The following is a 25,970-nucleotide window of genomic DNA, read 5'->3' as shown; positions in this document are numbered from 1 at the left end:
ACGTTAGGCCAAGAAAGTGGACCTTCCTCCTGCCACAGGGCAACCAAAGACGGGCCAGGAAGAGGCTGGGGAGATGGACAGCAGCCCCGAACCTGGTCAGAGGCTGGGCCAGAAGGATCTCGGCAAAGAGGAGGCACCCATCCCCCAATCATGACCCAAAGCACCATCTAATGTTGAACCCCACACTCCAGAGGCTGAGAGGAGGAGTCCCTTCCAGGGTGGGGGAGACAAAATTGCAACTTTGCACCATTGCAATTATAAGAAGACCCTGCTCTGACCCCTCATTAGCACTGGTGATGTTACCTAGTTGGGTCATGAAATGCCTGCAAGAAAACAGCCAAGCTCAGAGAGCAGCAAGAACTCCACCGTCCTCCTCCTCCTCCTCCTCTTCTCTTCCACTCCATAAACCTTCCACCTTCTAACACTGATAAAATCTCCTAGCTGGGTTGTGAAACGCCTGCAAGAAAACAGCCAAGCTCAGAGAGCACCCAGGACCCCACAGTCATCCACCCCCTCCTCCTCTTCCTCCTCCATCCCAAAAGAAGAGGGGTGCTCCAACTGGGTCTTCTACCCCTACAACCTTAACAGGGGGTGCTGTAGCAGCCTCTGCCCCCTAAGCTCCAGGGCTCCCGCTTGGACGCCCTGCAGAAACATCTTAATCAAGTGACAATGCATCAAACCAGCATCACAGCTGGCCAAAGACAAGGTGGCCCACCTTTGCTTCTTGCAATGGGTGACCCTCATATTCTGGGCCCCACTTTGGGGAGGGGGAGGAGTTGGGCTGGGCCTTCACATCCGAGATAAAAAAGAGAGAAACTAACTCGGGTCTGCTGACTCACCCAATCTGGACAACTTGCAATCTTGGATTCAACTATCAGGCCAAAGCTGGGAAGGACAAACGAGAAGCAAGTCCTTTGGGAGGGTGAGACCTTTTCCAGCAGAAATCCCCCCCCCTTCCCCCAAGAAGGCGGGGAGTGGAGGGGGAGGAACAGAGGACACCCCCCACCCCTCTAGGGACTGGGGCCAGCCTCTTTCCCTCCTCCCCGGGGCTGGGGGAGGATTTTTAACAGCATGCCAGAAATTCTGTTGGGACAAGCCACAAAAATTCCTTCTCCAAGTTCAGTGGCCTCGGTGTTCTCCCTCGGCTCTGGGGCAAATCCCCGACACTCCAGGCTGGGCAGCCTGTAACCTTAGAACGGAGGCTGCACATCCCCAGGCCTTTATCAAAGCCACTGTTTGATTTGCAGCCAGTGTGTGTGTGTGTGTGTGTGTGAGAGAGAGAGAGAGAGAGAGAGAGAGAGAGAGCACACATAGCACATACACCGGCAGGAACAAAAGCCTGCAGAATCCCAGCACATGCCTTGCACGCACACCAAAGCCCCCAGGGGCACCTTCTTGGACATTCACAGACATTTAACGTGTCTCTTTAAGGTTTGCATCGGCTCAGTACACTGACATGCCTAAACGTGGCATCCATACCCGCCGCTCGGTCTTAATAATGATATGCTGAATAGTATAAAACAAGCCAGGTTTACAGAATGCATTAACCGAGGGAGTCCAACATTGGCCCCTTTAAGACCTGTGGGCTTCGACTCCCAGAATTCCCCAGCCAGCCAGGCTGGTTTAACGCTTTAGGATTTAACCGTTTGTGATCTAACCGCTGCGATTTCCACTTTGCAAGTCCAGCTTTCTGCCACCATTCGTGCAAACCACTTTGAGGGTATTTTCTCCCTTACTGGATGATTTCTGGCTACCTGGGACAGCTCTACTCCTATTATAAGCCACTCTGCCAACTCCATTTAAAGAGGCAGAAAATATAGGAAGGGCAAAGAATGCGAAGAGAGACAGGGCCTGGCCAGGATGGGGCCAATTTTCCAAGCCGGTGTGGGGCAAGAGATTCTTCCTTTTCCTTAATTCTTCCTACGCATAAAACAAGAGAGGGGAAGGGAACCAACACCATTGCACAAATGCCTGTTTGCACAATGTGAATATGAACGCTGCATCCAGGTTTGGTTCACCACATTATAAAACAAGTTGTTGAGACTTTGGAAAGAGTGCAGAGAAAAGCAACTAAGACGATTAAGGGCCTGGAGACCAAAACATGTTAAAAACGGTTGCAGGACTTGGGTAAGGCTAGTCTAGCGCAAGGGTCTCCAACCTTGGCAGCTTTAAGACTTGCGGACCGGACGTCAACTCCTAGGGTTCCTCAGCCAGCTCTGGGAGTTAACGTCCACAAATTCTTAAAGTTGCCAAGGTTGGAGACCCCTGCCCTAGAGAAAAAGGAGGACTAAGGTTGACATGATAGCAGTCCTCCAATAATTGAGAGGCTGCTGCAAAGAAGGAGGGGTCTGCCTATTATCCAAAGCCCCTGAAGGCAGGAGAAGAAGCAACGGATGGAAACTAATCAAGAAGAGAAGCAACCTGGAACTAAGGAGGAATTTTCTGACATTGAGAACAATTAACCAGCGGAACCACTTGTCTCCAGAGGTTGTGAATGCTCCACCACTGGAGGCTTTTAAGAAGAAAATGGACAGCCACTTGTCTTTAACGGCACGGGGGCTCCTGCTTGAGGAGTGGGTTGGATTAAAAGATCTCAAAAGTCCCTTCCAAATCTATGATTCTGTATTTTATAATCCTGTTTGCAATGGTTGGTCAGAATTTGGCTCCCTGCAGTCACAAAGGCTATCTAATCACTGGGGAAGGGGTCAGGGGAGTGGGGGTCTTCCCCACCCCCCCTTTCTGTATTGCCCAGGCTTTTATTTCTCTCTTTTTTAAAAAAAAAAAATCTTTTTCAGGCAGCTTGTCTCCCAGCCAGTCAGGCTCTCTCAGTTGGCGCGAGGCCCTTGACAAGCTTCATCTGCAAAGCCAAGTCAACGCTGGGCATCCTGTCTGCAATTTCCTGCCAACGAATCTGGGTTTCTCTTGTTCTTCTTTGTGCAGGACGGCTCAGTCCTGCTTCCCTACGTTTTGGGCAGTGCTGCCGCACGCCGTTTCTGGATATTGCTCGACGTTCCGTTCCCTGCCAACTTCAAGAGTCTGGTTGGCTTGCCAGCTTCGGTTCAGCGCAATTCCCCCACCTCTTGCACCCCCGGAAAGGCCGCGCCGGTGTGGGGTTGCTTTGAAAAGAGGCACTTCCCATCCAAAGGGCCGGCAGAAAAGCAGGACTGGCTCTTTGGATGCAGCCAAGCCCACCTCCCAACTCTGGAGTTTTCCCGAACTGTCCCAAGTCGATTGGGCTTTGGAGAAGCGTTGAGATCCAAGTTCACCTCCTGTTTGCCTTTGCTGTCCCCTCTAGGCTTGCAACGTTTTGAAAGGAACGAGAGGCGATGCCAAAGGTTATTGCACACAGAGTAAAATCCTCGCACTTTGCAGCTTCTCTAATTGCAAACCGGGCAGTAGCATCCATGGTTCTGGGCAATTGTACTGCAGGTTTTCAGAAAAGTACGGAAGGTTTTCAAAAAATAGACTACAAGCATCTGTCTGGGGTAATGTGACGTCTCCTGCCTTGAGCAGGGGTTGGACTAGATGATCTCTGAGGCGCCTTCCAGCTCTAGGATTCTATGTTCTATGTTCCAACTTGCTAGCTGCGCCGAAGCACAACGCAAAATTGGATTCATGCAGCCAAAGATCCCCATCTCTGCCCACTCCAAGTTCTTTTTTTTCTGATTTTACCTATATGGGTTTATTCTTCGATGTACGACTCTAATCAAGCCTGCAATCAAGGGCCTAAGTCGTGATAGTTGTTAAGCAGGTCACTGAGTGACCACACCCATTTTCACATCCTTTTTTTTACAGCAGTCATAAAGTGAACTCTGCGGTTGTTAAGCAAAGTCTTGGTTTGCTATGGGATGTTTTTTTGTTTTTGCTGGAAACCAGAAGTAAACCAGCTTTCATCAATAAATGGTGGTCACAAGACTGCAGGATGCTGCAAAGAGCACCAAGGCAGGTTGGGTGCCATGCCCAAAGTGTAGCCATGTGATCTTGGTGTGTGTGTGTGTGTGTGTGTGTGTGTGTGTGTACACATGCATGTTATGGCCATCAGAACTTCAAATCTGGAAACGTTGGGTCTTAAAGTAGATCACCTACTAGAACGCTTTCTATCAGGAATTATGTCAAAAAAATATAAGAAAGATGAGCTTTATTTGATGATACACATTAGTACTGCAGCAAGGATAGCGTTTGCCCAGAACTGGGAAGAGACAGTTATACAAAGTGAAGAAGAAGAAATAAACAAAATCTTACTATGCGCTGAAATGGACAAGTTAAATCTAGAAATGAAAAACAAAGATGAATCGGCATATTGTGCAATTTGGGATAAATTCTATCATTGGTGGGAGCAGACAGGAAGGTCTTAAGTTGGGAAAGGACTTGTTGAAAGGGTAGATGATTGGATGAGATGAAAAGAAGAGGAATGATGTTAGAAATGTATTAGGTGAACGAACAAATGTATATATGTATATGGATGAATAATTGTTTATAGGAAAACATATATATATATGTGTGTGTGTGATATTGACCCAAAATCACATCAAACCGACTTCACCATGTTCAATGTTTTTAATTGTTTTGTTTAATGTTTTTTTTTAAAAAGAACTTCAAATCTGGGGCCCTAAGTATCTTTCAAGGGTCCATCATAAGTCAAGGTGTGTGTGTATATGTATGCACAAACACACACACCACACACACACATACATATACATCGGGTAACCCTTGACTTATAACAATTCTTTTAGAGACCATTCAAAGTGACCATTCAGCCCCGGAAAAGGGGACTTATGACCGTTTTTCAGCCTTACGACCTTTGGGGCATCTCCCATGGCCACGTGATCCAAATTCAGGTGCTTGGCAACTGGCTCGCACTGATGACGGTCGTCGTATCCATGGGGGTGTGGGGTGGCGTCACATGTTCGATCCCCTTTTGCGACCTTCTGGCCAGCAAAAGTCCACTGGAAAACCAGATTCCCTTCACAAACGTTGTGACTTACTAAACAACTGCAGGGATTCACGTCCCAACTTTGGCCGGGCAACGCTCACTTAACAACTATCTTGGTTGCTTGCCTGCTTAGCAACAGGAATTCGGGGCTCCACGGTGGCTGTAAGATGAGGACCAACCTGTATTATCTACCTTGCCTACCTCCCACGGAGTCTGGTCAGCTTACAACTGCCAACGCAACGCCGTGGAAGCTGTTCACAAACCCGGAGCAGCTTCACTGGCTGGTTCTGAACTCGGCTGACCTGGTTCCAGAGGATTTCCACAGTCCGGCCAATCCGCCTCCCTTCCTGCCCAGCCAGGAGCACCAGCCCCACCCGCTGAGGTAGGTGCCCAGTCTTGCAGCTCGACAGGCAGCCACTCGAGACGGGCTCCCATAACTCCGTCCCAGGCAAACACCTCAATTTGACTCGGGACGGCTACGGACCCGAGCTGAAGGAAGTCACGTTTGGGCCCTTCTGACTGTCCTCCACGTATGACCACAATTCAACCCAACATTTATGTTGTTGAGTGGGAAATTTGTTTGAGTGACCTCTGCCCCGTTGTACAACTTTTCTTGCGGACTTAGCAATAGCCTTTACACTGCTTCACAGTCCTGCCCTCTCTAAGCAGTTTACAGAGTCAGCCTCTTGCCCCCCAACAATCTGGGTCCTCCTTTTACCAACCTCAGGAGGATGGAAGGCTGAGTCAACCTGGAGCTGGTCAGGATTGAACTCTTGGCAGTGGGCAAAATCAGCCTGCAATACTGCGTTCTAACCACTGCGACACCATGGAAGGAAGGGAGAAAGAATGGAAGAGGAGGGGAGAGGGGAGGGAACATTAGCAATAGACTTATATTCCGCTTCACAGTCCTTTCCAGCCCTCTCTAGATGGTTTACAGAGTCAGCATATTTTTCCCCCAACAATCTGGCTCCCCATTTTACCCACCTTGGAAGGATGGAAGGCTGAGTCGACCTTGAGCTGGTCAAGATCGAACTGCTGGCAGTGGGCAGAGTCAGCCTGCAATGCTGCATTGTAACCACTGCTCCACCATGGAAGGAAGGAAGGAAGGAAGGAAGGAAGGAAGGAAGGAAGGAAGGAAGGAAGGAAGGAAGGAAGGAAGGAAGGAAGGAAGGAAGGAAGGGAGGGAGGGGAATACCCAGCCCGGGTGCCCTGCAAAGCCGGAGGAGATGCACATGTTTCAAAGCAGGAGAATGGAAAACGTCGCCTTCGATTCGGCCTCTGGAACTTCGACAGAAAACCACCGGAGCGTTGGCGAATTCAATTCCACCAGAAGCATCAAAGCCAACGGGCCTCTGAGGAGGAAGATTTATTTCTCTATTTTGATAATTTAGGGAACCACCCATCTCCTGTGCCCACACATCCTGAGAACTGGCAGCAGAAGGCCAGGGAGTCTGGCTGGTTGCGCACATCGCATTAAGCCATAAATCAGGGTTTGCTAACCGCAACCACAACATTCAAATACCATACTCCGCTGTAATCCAAGAAACAGGGTGGGGAGCTAACCACGTTCACTCCCCTAATTCAACAGCAGCAGAGATACAACTCACACGATGAAGGCCGCTACAATGCAGTGCATGAAACTGGTTAGGGGAGGAAGTTGGTAAGTCTTCATTTTTAACCATGGTTTGTGGAGGAAGCGATAACCACACGGTTTGCATCTCAGCTACGTTTTACAATATACCCAATCTGGATTATTAACCAGTTCTGTTACCAAACCCATCTGATCAGGGCTTAACCGCTGCTTTGAGAACTTCCATCCTCTTTGATCCTTATGCCAATCATTTTCTTTCACAACATCAAAGTCATCTACAAGTAGAGGCCACCAACATCACCTTGGATTCTACAAGAAGCCTGTTTGACTTTCAGCCCCAAATATGCCACAATTAATAACGGAACTCTATTTTATGCTATCTTGAAGAATCTTGAAAACCCGACAGCCTTAAACCGAAGACAGTCAAGACAGGGAATATCTTGAGCTTCTTTCTGGCACTTTCCTGTTTTCCTGGCTCATGTTTTACTAACACCTATTTTCACTACCTATTTTCTTAAAGGCCATCTTCCTACACTTCTCCATCAACGCTGAACAACAAGTGGACCATAACTCCCCAGCCACATGTTGCGGTCCATCAAGGGGCTGGACTAGAAGACCTCCAAGGGCCCTTCCAATTCTGAGATTCTGTTACTGTTCTGTTACCATTGTCATACAGATGGCCTTACCAATCCCCCTCTCTAATCATCTTTAAGATGTCCCCCTTTTTATTTGGTAAAGCCTTCCTTCTTTTGGAGCCAATTAGAAAATTAAGTTACAAAAACAGTACATTGAATTATGAAAGAAATTACGGAGAGCGGTTCAGCATTATCTGTCTACACGTCTGTAAGGCAACTCATTATATTAAAAAAGCAGAATGGGACCCAATTTCGGAAGGGGGAGGATGAGCAAGGAAAAGAATGCTTGCTTTCAAAATTGGGCTGGATTAAGACAAGAGGACCAAATGTTCCTGGGAAATTGCTTATGGGAAAGAAGGCCAGGAAATGAACTGTGAGTACCTTCTTAAGCCACTGTTTCTCAACTCTGGTCACCGCTTAAAGAGAAGCAGACTTCAATTCCCAGAATTCCCCAGCCGTTCTGGGAGTTGAAGTCCATTTCTCTTAAAGTGGCCAAAGTTGAGAAATACCGTTCTATGCCCCCAACTCCTGATCCCTTGATCCAAAGTTGAGAATATACAGCAAACCCTGATTCATAATATCCACCAACATACACAAAACAGTTCACCATTACCAAAGAAAACACAATGCTTTTGGCAGCCATTCTTGTAAAGGGGCCGGGAAGCCTTCATCAAAAAAACAGCTCTGCATTTTGTTTTCTCTCTCTCCTTTTTTTTTTATACCTTCCTGTTGGCATTTTGAGTTTCATTTATTTCCTTTTTGATACCAGAAAGGGTGCTTTTAAACTTGCTTTAAAAACTGCGGGGTGTTCTTGCTCGCCTTGTAAACTAGCTTGGACACGTTTGGAAGGGAAGAGGCAAAAAATAGAAAAGCGAACTTTGAATACTATTCTGTAACAATATCACACACACATAACCCCCACACACACTTCCCAGCCATCTGGCTTGTAAACTCCCCAAACTGAAGCCACTTTAAAGTTGGTTGCCAGAATCCGCTCCTCACTACGCCTAAGAAGTACGAAGACCGACTTATTATCTATGACTTGGCCAACCCAGCAATCGTGATGCAGAAAAACGGCGATTTCCCTTCTAGGATTTTTTTGTCCCAGAGTTTACAAAAAGACTCGAGGCTCTTCCAAGCGGCCCCTGAAAACACGCGTGGAAGAAAAGGCTGCGCCGGGGGCGCATTCAAGCTGGGGAGGGGAGGTTCTTCTCCTCCCCCTCCCGCCCAGCAGACGTCAACAACTGGAAGCCCCCGCAAGCGAAACGGGACGCGCGAGGATCGCTCGCCGCTTGCGAGGCACCGCTGCCCATTCATCCCGTGGCGGGAATTCCCCGGGCAAGCAGACGCGGCAGAGGTTTCCCGGAGGGGGGCGGCCGGTGGGCGAGCCAAGCGCTCAGGACGGGCTGATGCGCGTCCGGCCCGGAGAGCGCGGCGCTTCTCACCCCCCGCCCCCGCCCCTTGCTTTAGCCAGCGGCTCTCTCCTTTGCAAGCGGCCGGACTGCCAAGCCGGGTTCCCGACCCCAAACGGGACGCCCCTTCCCCAAGCAAGGCGCGGCGGAGCTCTCCAAAAGCGGCCGCGGCGCGCTCCTTCTTCTTCTTCTTCTTCTGGGCAGGCGGCCAGCATCCCCGGCCGTTTTCCAAGCCGCCCAGGCCAGGCTGGGTTGCAAGGCAGCGCCTCTGAGCACGCACAGAGAGCCCCCCTTCCGGGTGACGTCACCCTCCCCGTCCTCCCCGTCCTCCCTTTCCCTCCCCCCGTCCGGTTCGGGGAAAGTCGGTCCCCGGTTCCCCGGACTCGGCGCGCCCCGGGAGCGCCGGCATGGCCGGTCTGCGGGCATCCCCACCCGGCCCCTTCACTCACCCAAGGCCCCCGGGGTCCGGCCGGCCCAGCGGGGGCTCCTCCGCTCCTCCATGGCCAGCGCAACTTTCCCGGGCGCGCACCGGGCGGAGCGGCAGGGCGCAGGGCAGCCCTCGGCCTCGCTGCTGGCGGCTGGCTCGCTCGCTCGCCCGCCCGCCCTGCCTGCCCCACTTCCTGCTTCTGGCGCTGCGGCGGCGGCGGCGGCGGCTGCTGCTGTGCTCGCTTCCCCCGCCCGCCCGCCGCGGGGCCCGGCCCGAGCCAGCCCAGCTGCTCCTGTGCTGCTGCTGCCGCCACCGAGTGACTCACCGGCTCCAACCGGCCCGCGGGGGGCTCGCCGCCTCCCTCCCGGGAAGAGCCAGGGGGCAACCAGGGGAGGGTGCGGGGCAGGAGGGAGGGGAGGCGTCCCCACGCGGGAGCGCGTCCTGGGAAGGCAGCCCCGAGGTCCCGTCCCCCCCCGCGCGCGCCTTCGCCAGTGGCCAAGCGGAACGGAGCGGGTGGGCAGGCAGACTGGCAGACGCCTGAGCGTCTTTTATTTGGGGGAGGGGGGAGCTGTCGGGGCGAAGCCGCACTCTGCACCCGCTCAGGAAAGCACTCCGCATCACACACACACACAAACACAAACACAGGCAGCCTCCAACCTCCAGCCCAATTCAGTTTCGCCCACCGACCGGCAAAGGTGGCATTGAGTTCGGCTGGCACATGGCGCACGGCTAAAGGTGGCTTTGCTGGTTGGTGCCAGCCCAGACCCCGTTGGGGCTCAGAGCAGCTCTTGGCACAACCACCCTCTGCTACACTATTAAGCCACCCCTCTTAAACCCTGGTTTGTGGTCTGCAACAACACTGGGCGGAGGGGGAAACCCCAAAAGGAACAAGCAGAAGGGGCCGTGGGGGAAGCCAGCAAGCAAATTACAGCTTGTGGGTGGGTGGGTGGGGTGCTAGGCATTTCTTTTGACAGCCGCCCCCCACCCCTCCTCCTCCAAAGAGGCACTGAAGCACTTGGAAGTTTCCCCCAAACTTTAAATCAGAAGTGGGGCCAGGAGAGAAAGAGAGAGAAAGGGAACCTGAATCTCCACGCAAATTTGGAATTTTGTTTAAACAGGCCCTTTAGGAAAGGCTTGTAAAAGCCCCCCAAGTAGCTGGAGGACATTTCAACAAAGAGGGACTTTAGTCAGATCAGCCTAGCAGCAGGGTGTCCACACAGATAAGCAGACCTGGGGGGGGCGGCAGGGAAGGGAAGAGAGGGAGCTGGGAGGGAGGGGTCCCAGCTTTGCGTTTTGGCAACCTTCCCTGGATGATTTGCTCAGGGCTTGCGGATGCCATCTGCCGGCGGCGCTGAAAAATTATAATGATCATGATGCCTCCAAGATGATGAGGGGACTGGAGGCTCAAACATATGATGAACGGTTGCAGGAACTGGGCCTGGCTGGTCTAGGGAAGAGAAGGACCAGGGGAGACAGGAGAGCAGTCTTCCAATATTTGAGGGGCTGCCACAGAGAGGAAGGATTCAAGCCATTTTCCAAGGCACCCAAAGGCCAAATAAAGAATAATGGATGGAAACTGAACAAGGAGAGATTCAACCTGGAAATGAGAAACTTTCTGACAGGGAGAACGATCAACCAAATGGAACAGAAGTTGCATTTAGAAGTTGTGGGAGCTTCATCCCTGGAGGCTTCCAAGAAGAGATTGGACTGCCATCTGTCAGAAATGGTGTAGGGTCTCCTCCTTGGGGGGGTGGACTAGATGACCTACAAGGTCCCTTCCAACTCTAATTATCTGTTATCTGCCTCTCAGGACTTTGAGAAAGCAGCAAAACTCACTTCGATCAATTTTTGCAGTTCCCACCCCCTCCCAAAACAAAACCATTTTCCTAGCTGTTGTGGGAAAATCCTGAGGAAACGGGGGGCTGAGATGGTATTAAAACAAAGCCAAGAGGTCTCCCTTGTACTGGTAGTTCTCAACTTACAACAGTTCGTTTAGTGACCGGTCAGTTACAATGGCCCTGAAAAAAAAGGGACTTAACGACTGTTTTTCACACTTCTGGAATCCCCAGGGTCACAGGATTGACGCTTTGACAACTGCGTCATCTTTATGACGGTTGTTAAGTGGTCACATGATCCCCTTTGGTGACCTTCTGACAAGTGAAAAAGGTCGGAAAACGGGACAAAACTCAATGAGCAAATGTCTCACTGAGCAGCATTAAATCTGGGCTCAGCTCTGGTCGTAAGGAACGCCAGGAAGCCCCATAGGGAGTCTCTCTAATAATGCGTGCTGGCTGGGGGATTCTGGGAGTTGAAGTCCACCCTGTCTTAAAGGTGCCGCCTTAAAAAATCTCTGCCCTAATATCTTGAAGAAGGCCCCACTCTTAACTTTGTACATCTGCAAATATGGAGATCTCCGGAGATACGTTCTCTACAGAGGTTAAAAAAAACAAACATGAATTTAAAACAGAAGGCTGCCTTTCCTACATCAAGATAATTTTTACTCCCTGCCCTACAAATTGGGTAGCTGAACCCTATGCGGCAAAAATTCCAGAGCAGAGAGCTTTGGGGAAAGGGGGGGAAGGCACCTTAAAGGACACATTTTCTCCCATGCTGATTGCTCCAGATTCCCAGAGGAGCATCTGAAATCCGTTTCAGAAGTCAGCAGTTTTGTTTTTCAGCTGGGACAGAGCTGGAGGTGATGAGGATGGATGCCGGAGGGGGGGAGAGAGAGAGAGAAAAGGAAGGGGTGCACAGCTCACCCAGCACCGTGGAGCCGCTGCGCCTCGCACAGCTGCACTGCAGGCAAAGATGCAAAGAGGGCAGGCCAAAATCAGATGCCCCCCTTGGTTGAGTTGCAGGGCTGGCTGGCTGGCTGGCACGAAGTCGGGGGAAAGCGAGGCTGGCCGAGGAAAAAACTGGAGTGAAGGTCACTCTGGGAAAGGATGGGATGGGAAGGCAGCAGTGGAATTCTTGCTCCTGAAGGGAGGCTCGGGGTGGGTTGTGGGGAGAGAATATTTTCTGGAAAAGCGCCGGCTGGAATGTGTCTGTTGGCCTTGAACTTCCTGCAGAAGAAGCCCCCCCCCCTCTCTGTTGCAAGAGGCCGGCGGAGAAATTCCCCCAGGGACCGACCCCGTTGCTCATCTGGGGGTCTTCCTCTGAGGATTACAGATGCTTCCAGACAAGTATTTGATTGTGCAACGGAGGGCTTCATTCACAAAATTTTAAGGGGGAGGTGGGGAGGGAGGAAAAGAAAACCCAGAAGAATTTTCCCTTGGCAGATTTCCTGTGCCATCCCGGCTCCTCTTGCAACTGTTTTCCCACCAAGTGGAGGGGGGAGGCAGAGGGGAAGAAGGCTGTGGGGAAGGCTAGCATAAGTTGTGCATATATATATACAGGTAGTCCTTGATTTACATATCCCGGAAGCCCTGGGGGAGAAGGTCGCAAATGGAGATCATGTGACCCTGGGACCCTCTCAACCGTCGTAAATGCAGGCTGGTTGGCCAAGCTTCCAAATTCTGATCACGTGACCTTGGGAATGTTGCGATGGTTGTAAGTGTGAGGACTGGGGGTAAGTTCCGTTTTTCAGTGTGCCAACTTTGAACGGTCACTAAACCAATGGTTGTAAGTCAAGGACCTCCTATCTCTATTCAAAGCATTAATCTTCTGAGCTGCCCAGACTGGGACTTCATCCTAAATAAGCCAAGTGGCTGCAGGAAGAAAGTTTTCCGAAGCAAAACACACATTCCCATGTGCCGGAGACCAAGCTGTCCCCACCCATTGTTGACCCCTTTTAGCCCTCTCTTCCCATCCGACTGGGATTCACCTGGCCTGGACCAAACCTCCCATCCTCCCCAGACATCGTGACCGGGTGCAAAACGAAAAGTTGTGCTTCCATACGCCTGGAGGCCATTCCCCAAGAAGGAGGATTTATACAAGTGGGAAGGACACTGGAATTATCCCGCCCACCCCCTTTACGGCCGTAGAAAGTTAGCACCCACCCTTCTAGAAGAATAAAGTATTTTGAGACATATTAAAAAGGCAAAATATTATATTTCCCTGGATGAGAAATGGGAGAAACATGCTCTTGAAAAGCACCACCCCACCTTCCTTAATAGCCCTCAGCAGATGTTCAGAGGTGAAGAGATGGCTAGCTCTATTCATAAGTAACTACCCTCACCCAAGATCCAACAAAGGTAGGATTAGCCCTCAGCCACAATAAGAATTGACCAACAAGCCCCTTCATTGCCCCCCACACACACACACCCCGGGAAACCTTCAACCAAACTTAGACAAACTCCTAGGATTTGCACACGGCCCCATGGGAGTCTGACAAGAGCCAATAGAATACACGATCTTGCACAGGAACAGGAAGCTCAAGTGCAAAGCCCAAGAGAAGGTATAAATACGCCCCCCACCCCTCAACTCCATGGGGTGAGCTGCCCAGAACCACCCATGTGGTTCTGCTTCATCATTAAACCGTCCTTCCAATCAGCCATCCTCTTTCCAGCATCTTTCTCCCAGCTTGGAACTGAACCAGATGGATATTTCTTCCAACACATTTTTACAGAAAGGCCAGATACCATAGGATCACCAAGTGAGGAACAGCTCCAGATTGAAGCCCTTTTCACCCCACCCCAAGTGAAAAGAGTCCTTCACATTCGCCCCTTTTACTTCTCCCTGCCCCCCACAAACAGAAGCAAGGTCGCCCCACTTTTCCGATCTGGAAGCTGACCCGTCTCTGCCTTACATGCAGTGGGTGAGATCTCTCCTCCCACCTTCCGTATTTCTCACCAGTGTACAAGCACACACACTTCCATGGATGCCCACATACACACCCTTGGCGTGGCAATCAACACAGCACTTACTTGTAGCTGGTGGGGCGGCTTCGTCCACATTCAACGTGGCCCTGCAGTCCAGCCTGGCTGCGTTTCCCGCAGCCGTGCCCTCTGCGGTGCCCGCAGGGCGTTGGTCAGTCTCGTCCGCCACCCCCGGATTTGCAGGAGAGGCCTCTGAAGGCGGGAAGGGGACCTAGATCAAACGAAGGGAGAGAGAAAGGGGTCAGCAGGGACCATCTGGACACTGGAGGTCATAGCTGAACCTCACCTCAGCTCTCCAAAGAAATGTAGATTATTGTTTTCCCTGCAGACAAGAAGAACCTCCCACACAGAGAGATTGGAGCTCCTTCTAGCTTGACATGGACCAGGGCAAACATCACCCAGATCCATGCTTGCTTAACCATCACTCATTGTCCAAGGTGAGAAGTTGTGCGAAACCAAAACTAAACCAGCCACACAGCCTTCTTGGAGGACAGTATGTGAACCAGGTTCCAAGTTCACAGATCTGGGCAGATGCCATGGAGAACTTCCACCAGGCCATACTTCTTAGCAAAATCTTTGGGCTATGAAAGGGCTACTGCGTTTTGGAGACACATGACATGGAACCGGCATGTAGTCCCCAAATTGTCAAAGAGGCTATCCGTGAGGAGTATGAGATTAGCAGGCCCATCTGAAGAAGTTAAAATGTGTCTCCAGAGACTTTTCACAAGAATCTTTCTACCGGGCAGTCCAGAAGGAGACCCCCTTGGAACCCTCCCCAAAGACCCCTAAACTCAGGAGACCAAACCCATGTGCAACCAGACCCAAAGAGGTCTTCTTCTGTCCCAGCTCTTGACGGGAGATGCTCAACTCCTCCCAGCTTAGACCTCTGCAAGTAGGAACACCTTGAAGCCTCGTCCTCACTGCTTTGGTGAGAACTCCAAGTCCTGACCCACATCACTTTCAGGATCAAAGAGACAAGGTGTTCCAGGCCAGGTGAACACAATAAACAAAGGTGTGGCCTTCCCAGCTCGTCCTTGTTTCACCTTTCAAAACCACCTTGAGTTTGACACAGGTGTCCTTTCATTCTTTCCAGCAGGAGATGGGCTGTGGAGGCGTATGCCCACACACGTGAAGAGGTGGTCATGTCACACAGGTGCGGGAAACTTACTCATTTAATTAACTAATTAATTAATTATTAATAAGTACCAACAAATATTGGAGGAGGTGGCTGTTTTCAATCATCATCCTAATAAATCCTTAGATAGAGAGATATATATCCTTCCTTTTCTCTGGGCCATTTCTTCTCAACCTTGGCAACTTTAAGAGGTGTGGACTTCAACTCCCAGAATTCTCCTAATGGCTGGGGGATTCTGGGAGTTGAAGTCCATACCTCTTAAAGTTGCCAAGTTTGAAAAAACCCTGCACTTCCTTCTTCTTACTCCTGCTTATAACTCCTACTCCGAACAACTCTGAAGTCACCATCTGACTGCGATCACCGTGAAAAGTGGACCTCGCCGTGGTCTCTTCCAGGACTGTGAGCTCCTTGTGGTTTTCAGCTTTCATTTTTCCAAAGGACAAAACAGCCAGCCTGATCCCCCTCACTTTTCAGAGAGAGACTTGACAACAGAGTGCAAAATCTCACCTTCCCAGAGATTCGAACGGCAGCCCCTTCTCTGTCTGCCTTTCTCAATTGCCCAGGTTTAATCATGCCAATGTGTGCCCAGGCACTTAAGGAGCCTGGCTTAGTCCAGCCCGTGGCTTCTTCACGTTTCTTTGATTCTGCCTCCCCACCCCAGCCACAATCCTTGACCAAACCTGGCATTTTCACCACTGTTGTTGTGGTTCTGGATTACACAATGCCCCGATCTTCATAGTAAACGGGGGCGTGTGTGTCTTGCAGAAGAAACAAACAAACACGTAGCCCAGCCCCTGGCTTGGCCTGCCTCCCTTTCTTCCCTCAAGTCAGTCCGGAGATAACAAAACAGAGCAAGCTTTTCCTATATAAGGCAGGACCCGCATGCAAAACTTGTCAGCTGTGGGGATGACAAGCGGGAGGAGATGAAAGGAGAACAGGCTCCCCTGCCTCTTCCTCCAGGGTTTTGATTTACCACGGCACAGCCCTCTCCGGCTGATAAATAGAAAGAGGGTTGCTGTTGTTTTTTAATGGCTGATCCAATTTTTTTTTTCTTCTTCTTCTTCTTCTTCTTCTTTAAGGATTAGTCCTCTAAAGCCAGAGCCGCTAAATAAGATGAATGCCTTGTGCTGAACGCAGCAGCGGCTGCCATTGCCACAAAGCTCTTAGGTTCAATGAGGCTCGCAGGCACGCAAAAGCATATAAATCTACCCTTGGCTTCCTGCAATGGCTTAATTTATGGGCTCCATATGGTAATGCCTCTCCTGTGTTTTTTTTTAAAAAAACAACAACACCCGGCCCTCCACAGATCCTGCAACCCTCGGCATGGCTCTGCCACCTCCCCAGAGAGCAGGAGGGCACCTGGGTTGGCCCCGGTGGGAAAGAGAGGCCGGAAAGAGGAGGAGGTGAAGCCAGGGTCAAGAAGAAAGATGTAGAGACTCTGGAAAGAGTGAAGAGAAGAGCAACCGAGGTGATTAAGGAGCCGGAGCCTCAAACCTACAAACAAAACGGTTGCAGGAATCGGGTCTGTCCAGTTTAATAAAAAGAAGGACTAGGGGAGACAGGATAGCGGCGTTCCAGTCTTTGAGGGGCTGCCACAAAAAGGAAGGGGTCCTGTACAGGTGATCAGTCTCCCCCCCCCTCTTTAAAAAAAAAACAGAACCATCAACATTCCGCATCTCAGGAAACTTCCAGCTCATCTCCACTTCAAAGGAGCTAAACCAAAGTTTGTAGCCCTGGAAATCCGAAGGTGAAAATGAGTCTTCAAGGGAGGGAGGGGGCAATTGTTGGTCAAGCTGTCAGGGCTTGGGGGGAGAGACAACTCAGAAGCCAAAATAAATAAATAAATCACTGACTTCCGCAGAACCAAAGCTTTCCCTAGAGGCGCCGCCGTCGATCCCACTGTGTCTGGGGGCAGAATTTATGCCCAGCCCAACCCCACCTTCGCTTTTGGCAATCAAAGGCTGTGCCCACTGCAGAGGTGTTGGAAGGTCATTTAAGGTCAACTTTGGGAGAGACAGAGCTGGTATTGAGTCATTTATTCTTTTGAGTTGAGTTGGGAAGGAAGGAGGAGACCTCCAGATGGTTGGCTGCCCGTTAAGACCCATGTAATCTATTTAAGTGCAAATTTCCAACTTTTGCAGGAAGGCCATTCTGGAATCTTTTCTCTGCATGTGCGTGTGGGTGGGTGTGGGTGTGAGTTCATGTGTCTGTGTCTGTGTGTTATAAAGGCACGGCAGGGCCAACAGAGCCAACCAGCTTCATCCCAAAGAAGTAACCAATATAGTCTCCAAAAAGATAATCTATATATAATAATAATCTCCAACACGCGCCAGCCTGCACATCTTATAATTAGATGTTCCCAGCCGTGAGGCTACAATCTCCCAGGTTCAAAGTGGGTGGCTTGTTTTCTTTCCAACAGCTCTCTTTAAAAAATAAAATAAAAGCAAGGGGAGGAATGGAAAGCCTTGAGCATTTCGTGGCTTGAAGGGTTCCTACAAGAGCCGGATTCTGTTGGAAACTTGCCCATTAAGATGCCAAGGTTATGGTCTTGTTCACCTCTGGTTGGCAGAATATGCCACCACTGGGCTGAACTACATGCTGGTTTACAGAACCACACAGTTCACAACCACAGACTAATCCCACATCATGGCTTTGGGCAAAACATTCATGATTAGGGAACATTTGTGATTAGTAGAGCAAGTGGTTTCTTGGAGAACGTCTCTGGATGTCCATGCGCTGAAGCAAACTCTGATCTTCTCTTCATGTCACAGAATCCTAGAAGGGAAGGTACCTTGAAGTCTATCCCCCATGTCCACTGTAGGAATGCAGGACATGAGTATCCTGGTCAGATGTCCCCCCCACACACACTCCATATCCACTTCTAACCACAATGCTGAACCTCGTCATAGACATCACAACAATGCCACCAGTTCGTTCCTGCAAAGTGGTGCCCTTGTCACCTGCCCGTCCTCTCCCATCATCACAAATGGATTTCAGGCCACCAATACATCTCAAACCAAGAAGACCAACCTTTGATTCTGATCAAGCTGGGATTATTTAATGACAAAGAGGCAGTCCATACATAGTGCTAAGCCACAGCTTGTCTTGCTTTTAGTTTAGAACCAAAGGCCAACAATTACAACAGAGCCTGGCGTAGGGTGAGGGGCAAAGACAGCTCACTTCCGCCTCCTGTCTAGCAAATGAGGGCCAAGCCATAAGGCTGATCCGCTTGGAGAACTGGGAATATTTGGCCAGAGATGTGAGGAATCAGTGGGGAGGAGCATGGTGCATGGCTTCAGGGAAGGAGCCCTTCTCACACCTCACACTGCCTCATCATGGCTTATCTCGACTAACCCAGAGAAGGTTCGTGTTGTTCTCCAAAGCACCAGAAAGCCCAACAAAAGCAACGGATGGAAACTAATCGAGGAAAGAACCAACCTAAAAATAATTTAGCAATAATAATAATTTGCATTACTATTAATCTTCCCATCCTTCCTTTCACCCATCTCCTGCGACTGTGACTGTAACTTTGTTGCTTGTATCCTTACAGTTTTATTGACTGTTCCTAGCATGATTTGATTGCTTATTGTACCTTATGACTATATAACCCTATGACTATCATTAAGTGTTGTACCTGATGATTCTTGACCAATGTATCTTTTCTTTTATGTACACCGAGAGCATAGGCACTAAAGACAAATTCCTTGTGTGTCCAATCACACTTGGCCAATAAAGAATTCTATTCTATTCTATTTTAGTTTACTTTATTGTCACTGAACCTCGTACATCAAAATTAAATGCCATCTTCCGTGTACATTATGACTATGAAAATAAACACAAACACACATCCTTCGCATTCTATGCAATTGAATTGAAAGCCCCTGATATTGCATTAATATTGCACCGTACAGTAGAATTCAAAAGTTACTGCCTATTCTATTCTATTCTATTCTATTCTATTCTATTCTATTCTACTCTACTCTATTTCCTTCCATTCCATATTCTATTCTATTCTATTCTATTCTATTCTATTCTATTCTATTCCTCTATTCCATTCTATTCTATTCTATTCTATTCTATTCTATTCTATTCTATTCTATTCTATTCTATTCTTTCCTTTATTTTATTCTATTCCCCCATTCCATTCTATTCTATTCTATTCTTTCCTTTATTCTATTCTATTGTATTCTATTCTGAGAAATTTCCTGACAGAACAAGGATGGCTTGCCTCCAGAAAGAAGAGGGGTGTCCAACCTTGGCCACTTTAAGCCTGGTGGACTTCAACTCCCAGAATTCCCCAGCCAGAGTTGAAGTCCTCCAGGTTTAAAGTGGCCAAGGTTGGACACCCCTGCACTAGAAGGCTTCCAGCCTTCCAACTCTGCTATTCTGTTCTCTGCATCTCCCACTTGGGCTCCAAGGGAGAGCGAGACCTGCTGAGAGCTCCCTCCTCCTCGGGGGTCTCCTGCTTTCCAAGGGACAAGAGTTTACCGTTCCCTCAAACCAGCATGCGGCCTGCTGCAAACCCATCTCAGCTTTCACTTCAGGCAAGCATCCATTCCAGCTTTTAATTTACACCCCCTCTTTTGTGGGGGGGAGAAGGCAGCCAATCTGCTTGCTAAGAACCGGGAAGAGCCAACGGGGCACTTCTTCTTCTTCCGCCTCCAGACAGAGTGCTGGAAAACACAGGAGTGGATTTAAAACACACACACACACACACACACACACACACACACTGTTTTTTGTGTGTGTGTGTGCACACCACAAGTAATCAAACCAGTTTCAGCAAGCCCCAGGCTGAGGATTTTGGAGAGGGAAGGAAAACAATTGCTCCAGAACGCAGCCAGTTCCCCCTCTCCGTCAGAACATGCTGATAGTACGACGATGGCTGTGCGGTCTCAGCCCTGCTATCTTGTTAAGTTGTGTTAGATGCAATGCAGAGGGGGATCATGGCTCGGGCTTGGGGGAATGTGGTGTTTGCAGGCTGAAGAGAGGAAAGACTCACAACCCTCTGGGGAGGGAGGGAGGGAGGGAGGAGGGGGGGAGTAGATGAGAAGGAGGAGGAGGTGCATGAGCAGAGAAACAGGAGGAATGGTACAGGAGGAGAGGAAGAGAAAGGTAGAAATGAGGAGGAGGAGGAGGAGGAGGAGGAGGAGGAGGAGGATTGTGGGGTCCTTGGTGCTCTCTGAGCTTGACTGCTTCTTGCAGATATTTCAAGACCCAAGTGGGGAACATCATAAGTGCTAGAAGGGAGCAGGATTTGCAGAGGAGGAGGAGGAGGAGGAGGAGGAGGAGGAGGAGGAGGAGGAGGAGGAGGAGGAGGAGGAGGAGGAGGAGGAGGAGGAGGAGGAGGAGGAGGAGAGGAAGAAGCACAGATGTCTAACACCAACATGGCTACTCCTGGGAGCAACCCCACTCCAGTGGCCGCATGACCACTAATGCCAGGAAATATTGAGAAGCCCTCAAACTTCTCAAGGGGGAAGAGAGAAGCAACTTTTCAAGAAAAGAAAAATTGTTGGCCATGAAAGCAACTTCCACAGATAATTGGATTGGGGTGATGTTGAGGACAGGCCCCCTTGGAAACCTGCCTTTGGAAGAAGCCCGTCTCCTTTCGGAGCAGGTCTTTCCATTTGGCCATAGAGTCAACACCGATTTCCTAGCACCATCTCCTCCTTCTCTTCCTCCTCCTCTTCCCATCATCATCATCATCATCACCATCATCTAAGGGATCATGAGGCAGGCTGAGGGGCAGAAGACTTTCCAAGAGGCGGAAAGAGGCCCCGGAAGCAAAGGACGGGAAGGCAGCCCCCAAATCAGGAGGACTGTAAAAAACCAGAAGAACTAAAAAAACCAACAGCTGAGAAAAGAGCCCAAGAAAAGCCCTGTTTGGAGACCTGTAGAAGCAGCTCTTCACTGGCTTCCACAAGGCGAAACTGTCTAGATCAGGGGTCTCAGACCTTGGCGAATTTAAGCCTGGAGGACTTCAACTCCCAGAAGAGAAGAGAAGAGAAGAGAAGAGAAGAGAAGAGAAGAGAAGAGAAGAGAAGAGTAGAGTAGAGAAGAGAAGAGTAGAGTAGAGTAGAGTAGAATAGAATAGAATAAAATAAGGAATAGAATAGAATAGAATAGAATAGAATAGAATAGAATAGAATAGAATAGAATAGAATAGAAGAATACAGAATACAGAATAGAATAAGGAATAGAATAGAGGAATAGAATAGAATAGAATAGAATAGAATAGAATAGAATAGAAGAATACAGAATACAGAATAGAATAAGGAATAGAATAAGGAATAGAATAGAATAGAATAGAATAGAATAGAATAGAATAGAATTGAATAGAATAGAATAGAATAGAATAGAATAGAATAGAATTCTTTATTGGCCAAGTGTGGTTGGACACACAAGGAATTTGTCTTAGTGCAAATGCTCTCAATGTACATAAAAGAAAAGAAAAGCTGGCTAGGGAATTCTGGGAGTTGAAGTCCAGAAGTCTTAAAGTGGCCAAGGTTGGAGACCCCTGGCCTAGACCCCCTCCCTGTGAAACAAAAAGTTGATCCCAGCTCCACGATGCTGTGAAGGCCCAAATCTCAGAGCTTGACCAGAAGTTCAACCCTCCCTAGATGGCTTTCTTGGAGCCTCCACCATCTCATCTCACCATTGAGCGAGGCATGGACTCTGCCTCATGGTGTCTATGCTTTGGCCTCCCTCCCCAAGGGGATGAAGCCACGGGTTCTCCAACAGAAGGGTGGAGGCCTTCCATGGTGCCAGGCTGCCAAGGCATCAAGGACAGCAGGACCTCCCGAGGGATTGAGTGGGACCCATCCTTCCGCCTTGGAAGACCGCAAAGGCCATATTTGGGACAGGAAGGAGCCTCAGATGCATCTTCTCCCATCCCTTCCTTCCCTCCTCCACTCCCTCCCCCTCTCCTTGCTATCTGTCAGAAAATCATCCCCACTGAACAGATAAGAAATAAATGAAGCCAAAGAGCCATCTGTTTGCAAATGCAAACTATCTGCTCAATTAAGAGGAATCTGTCCCGCCAGATAACGCATTTCTCATCCCCTCCTGGAAGCCCAGAGCTTCCAACCAGATCCTCTCAATCTCATCAGACATCACAGCCCAGCGGAAGGAGGAAGGGGCTCAGGGGTTACCTTGTGCCCCCCTCACCCCCTGGCATTCCTGGAAAGGAATGTGCCCACCTCTGAGCTTAGGGTTGAAAAAGAGGATTGCAATTCTAAGGAAATGTTTTACCAGCGTCAAGCCCAGTTGAAGTAGCTGCCCCCAGTGAAGGCAAAGAGGAACCCCCAAAACTGCATGCCCATTCCCTCTCCTCTACCCCTCAGCTCCCCATGCCCCAAACAGGGGCTGCAACCCGCAGCCATTATCCACAATGAAGACCTCCAGATTGGCTTCCTGCAGATTCAGCAAGCAGAGGTCACCATCAGCAGATGGTCTCGATATTCCCTCACTAGCCTACTCATCAAAACAACCCGAGGATTATTTGAGTGAGCGAGTTTTGGCGGTGCGGCTGCTGTGACCCCAGAGAGATTGAGTTGTCAGCCACACAGTACTGACCCAGGCCTGTGCGTTACTTGAGAGCCAGCTGACCTACTGGCCTCCTTGACCTCTGCTTTGAGGAAATATGTCAGCTTCCTTCTGGGGAATCGGAGATATGATGACTTACTTGAATTCATGAAAGGGAGGGGGAAGGAAGAAGAGAGAAAGGCGGATCCACACCGAGGAGCTTTTAGTCAATCAAAGGATAACCAGGGAACTAGAAGGTGCACAAAAGATACCACTCTAGGAAACCAATGAATGCTTCTCTAGAAAGTCAATGGGTGCCTCTCTAGGAAGTCAATGAATTTCTCTTTAGGAAGTCAATGAATGACTCTCTAGGAAGTCAATGAGTGCCGCTCTAGGAAGTCAATGGGTGCCTCTCTAGGAAGTCAATGAATGCCTCTTTAGGAAGTCAATGAATGCCTCTCTAGGAAGTCAATGGGTGCCTCTCTAGAAAGGTCAATGGGTGCCTCTCTAGGAAGTCAATCCTGCAGATTAAAAAAGTCTTCCTTGAAATGAGACCAGATGGAAGGGACAGACTCCCACTCGCCCAACTACAAAGAGAGAGTCAGAGAAGGACCAGCCATGTTCATGGTTGTAATTGAAGAGGCTGCTTGGCCTGAGAAGGGGAGCAAACACAGACCCATGGAAACATAGAGTTGGAAGGGCGTCTAATCCACCCCATTGCTCAACCCAGGATCTGCCAAAGAAGATAGATAGACTCATGACACTGGAAGGGATAGCTTGGTCTTTTTCTAAAGCAGAGATCTCCAAACTTGGCAAGACCTGTGGACTTCAACTCCCAGAATTCCTCTGCCAGTGTAGACCCCCTGCTGTAAAGCTGAAGCAATGTTTTGGTTTGCACAGTCACCCAAGGCCACGATGTCACTGGTTTGATTCCTGTAGTGATATGTGGGAAGGACCTTGGGAGATGCTGCCAAGGAAACAATCAGATAAGAGGCAGCATGGCCCACACCTGACAGTAGGTGGGGCAAGAGACGCAGAAGGGACTCTTCCCTAGTTTCTCGGGCTATAAAAGAGAGAGAAGGAGATTTCTGCCTTCAGACTTGCAAGATTCTGTTAAGCAGCCTTACAACCGAGTAGAATTAGCTCCTCTAGTTATATTTCCTTCCCAGCCCAGTGGGGGAAACCGACAATTCAGAATTGTATGGAAATCTACCACCATACGTCTCAGAGCTGCTTTTTTTTCTTCTCCAAAAGGAAACTGAACTTTCTTGGGTTTTTTTTTTTATTTGAAAAAAAGAAAAAAGAAAAGAAAAAAACTGGAGTTAGAACCGAAGAAGCTCCTTGGACGAGATCTCACCTCCCTCCTTTTTCTCAAGCCTGATCCAACGCTTACCTAACTGCTCTCACATACCTTCAAGGTTACATACTCCTCAACATTGAGACACCTGCCTGTGGTTCTTGCTTTCACGCAACTGGACAGGTTGGGTCAATGTCTCCCGATCATGAGGTTGATCCTTCATACCTTGCCAGTTTGGGCAGGAATCTGATCTTTTAGGCCTCTGGGGAGCCTAACCCAAGAAGAGACACGCTCACCCGGGGACTTGCAAGAGGCCTCTTTCTAGGCAGCTCCCTTCCTCATCCCTTCCTCTCCTAGGTCAACACTGTGTGAATTCCCTTCCAGGGTGTGCCCACGAGGGAGTCGTAGGAGAGAGCAACAGGACTCATCTTGCCTCTTTGGAAGGCCAGGAGAAGAACGAGCTGCCCACGCAGTGCGGTGCCTTTCAACCGATCCCACCCCATGAGATCCTCCACGCTGCGAGATCTCCCAGCCCGGAGAGGGTGGCAATCTCTGGCTCACCACAAAAATGCTTAGAAAAGGATTAAATCTTGCCAGGGCTCCAGGACAACGTTCAACCTGGAAAACGGACCTAAACCGCCACCCCTGGGTAGAGCTTGCCAGAAGGGAAACCACAGGGACATTGAGGGACGTCTACGAAGCAGCTGCCCTGCCCTGCCCAGGTGTTCGAAACCATGGGAGCTCTTCTGATGAAACCCGCTTGGAACGAGACACGTTCAGCGTTAAGGAGCCGATTCCTTAAAAGGAGCAGAATCTTTTCTCCAGCCGTGGTTCCTGCAAGCGGCTTCCACAGCTCAAGGAAAGCTGCTTATTCTTGCCATTTTTCTGACCAACTGTTGATTTTAGCCATCCTGCATTCTGCTTTTTTTCTCCCTCAAGCTTCAATCCAGGTTACAGGGAGGGTCCCTCTCCCTCCTTTTGTCCCCAGAGCCACCAACTTTCAAGGTCAGCTGTCCAAAGGGCCACCTCTTTTCAGCAGGCAGAGAAAAACATTTGAAGGTGTAATGAAAAGGGTGCCAACTTGGATGATCAGACACGAGAGGGGGAAAGTGATAATTCCTCACCCGCCCAATTCTGCCTGTTTTTAGCCCCTGATTCCCCTTCAGTCACATTGCATGATATTGACAGTCTGGGGTGAGCAATTGTTTATTTTATTTATTCTATTTTTATTTATTTGATTTGTCAATTGCTTACAAGATAATAGGTATAAGTATAAACATAGTTACGAATCCGTGGATACATCTAAGAAAATAAAAGAAACAATAGGACAGGGACGGTAGGCACTTTGGGGGGCGAGGCTCTCCGTACAGATCATCCAACTGCTAGTTGCAAGAGGTGAGGAGAGGGGCACCCAAAGGCCATTTGATGGGTCTTTCTAAACCACAATTTTTTATAGACTTTCTTTGCAATTCGAAGAGAGTCTCTAAAACAGGCAAATTGCTGCGTTTAGTGCCCTCTCCTGGCCCAGTTCGTACCTACAGCTTGGCTCACCCCAGATCAACTTGCAGGCAAAACGTCTACTCCTTTTTCAGCTGCTATTTTTCTACAGTATCAAAACATGTTTATACTTCCAGGCAATAAATTCTCAACGCACTTTAGCGGGAGAGGCTCTCACTGATGACAAGAGCGTATAAAACAAATCCAAGCCAACTTTGGAGCATTTCTCCACTTCGACTTTGAAGAGGGGTCGACTTTAACTCCCAGAATTCCCCAGCCAACCAGCCACGGAAGGAAGGAAGGAAGGAAGGGAGGGAGGGAGGGAGGGAGGGAGGGAGGAAGGAAGGAAGGAAGGAAGGAAGGAAGGAAGGAAGGAAGGAAGGAAGGAAGGAGAAGGGAAAAGGGAAAGAATGAAAGAAGGAATAGGGAAAAGAAGGGAAGGAAAAGGAAAGGGAGCTAGCTGAAGGTTTGCATTCAGAGCTCACTAAGTGTCAAATAAGGAAAATTGTCACTGAAAATTGTCTTACCCCTCTGCCGCCTCTTACGACCTCAGTGAAATGAGTGTAATATATTCCACGCTGTTGGGAATGTTCTGGGCTCCCTCAGAGGACGAGGGGAAAAAAACCAAGGGCTGCTGCTCATTTGCACCAATGCAAATGCATGTAAAACATCTTCAGATGCAGAGCTGCCAATGGGGTGGGC

The 25,970-nt window shown here is 49.4% G+C and overlaps 1 protein-coding gene across 4 annotated transcripts in view; it reads right to left on the bottom strand.

Moving 5' to 3' along the window:
• Positions 1 to 25,970, bottom strand: part of GSE1 (Gse1 coiled-coil protein) — a 258,953-nt gene that overhangs the window by 196,703 nt on the left and 36,280 nt on the right. For 2 of the 4 annotated variants that reach the window (XM_087971395.1, XM_087971396.1), the window contains exon 2: positions 13,864 to 14,026. In XM_087971395.1, coding sequence (XP_087827521.1) covers positions 13,864 to 14,026 — 163 coding nt within the window. Of the gene's footprint in view, positions 1 to 9,020; positions 9,194 to 13,863; positions 14,027 to 25,970 lie in introns of those variants that run through there. The other 2 variants (XM_087971399.1, XM_087971404.1) reach the window with 2 other exon arrangements.

The sequence above is a fragment of the Notechis scutatus genome, chromosome 9 (assembly GCF_049901735.1).
Source record: "Notechis scutatus isolate UNSWTSFEM ecotype Mainland chromosome 9, rNotScu1.2, whole genome shotgun sequence".
Lineage (NCBI taxonomy): Eukaryota > Metazoa > Chordata > Lepidosauria > Squamata > Elapidae > Notechis > Notechis scutatus.
This window is presented reverse-complemented; position numbering and strand designations above follow the sequence as displayed.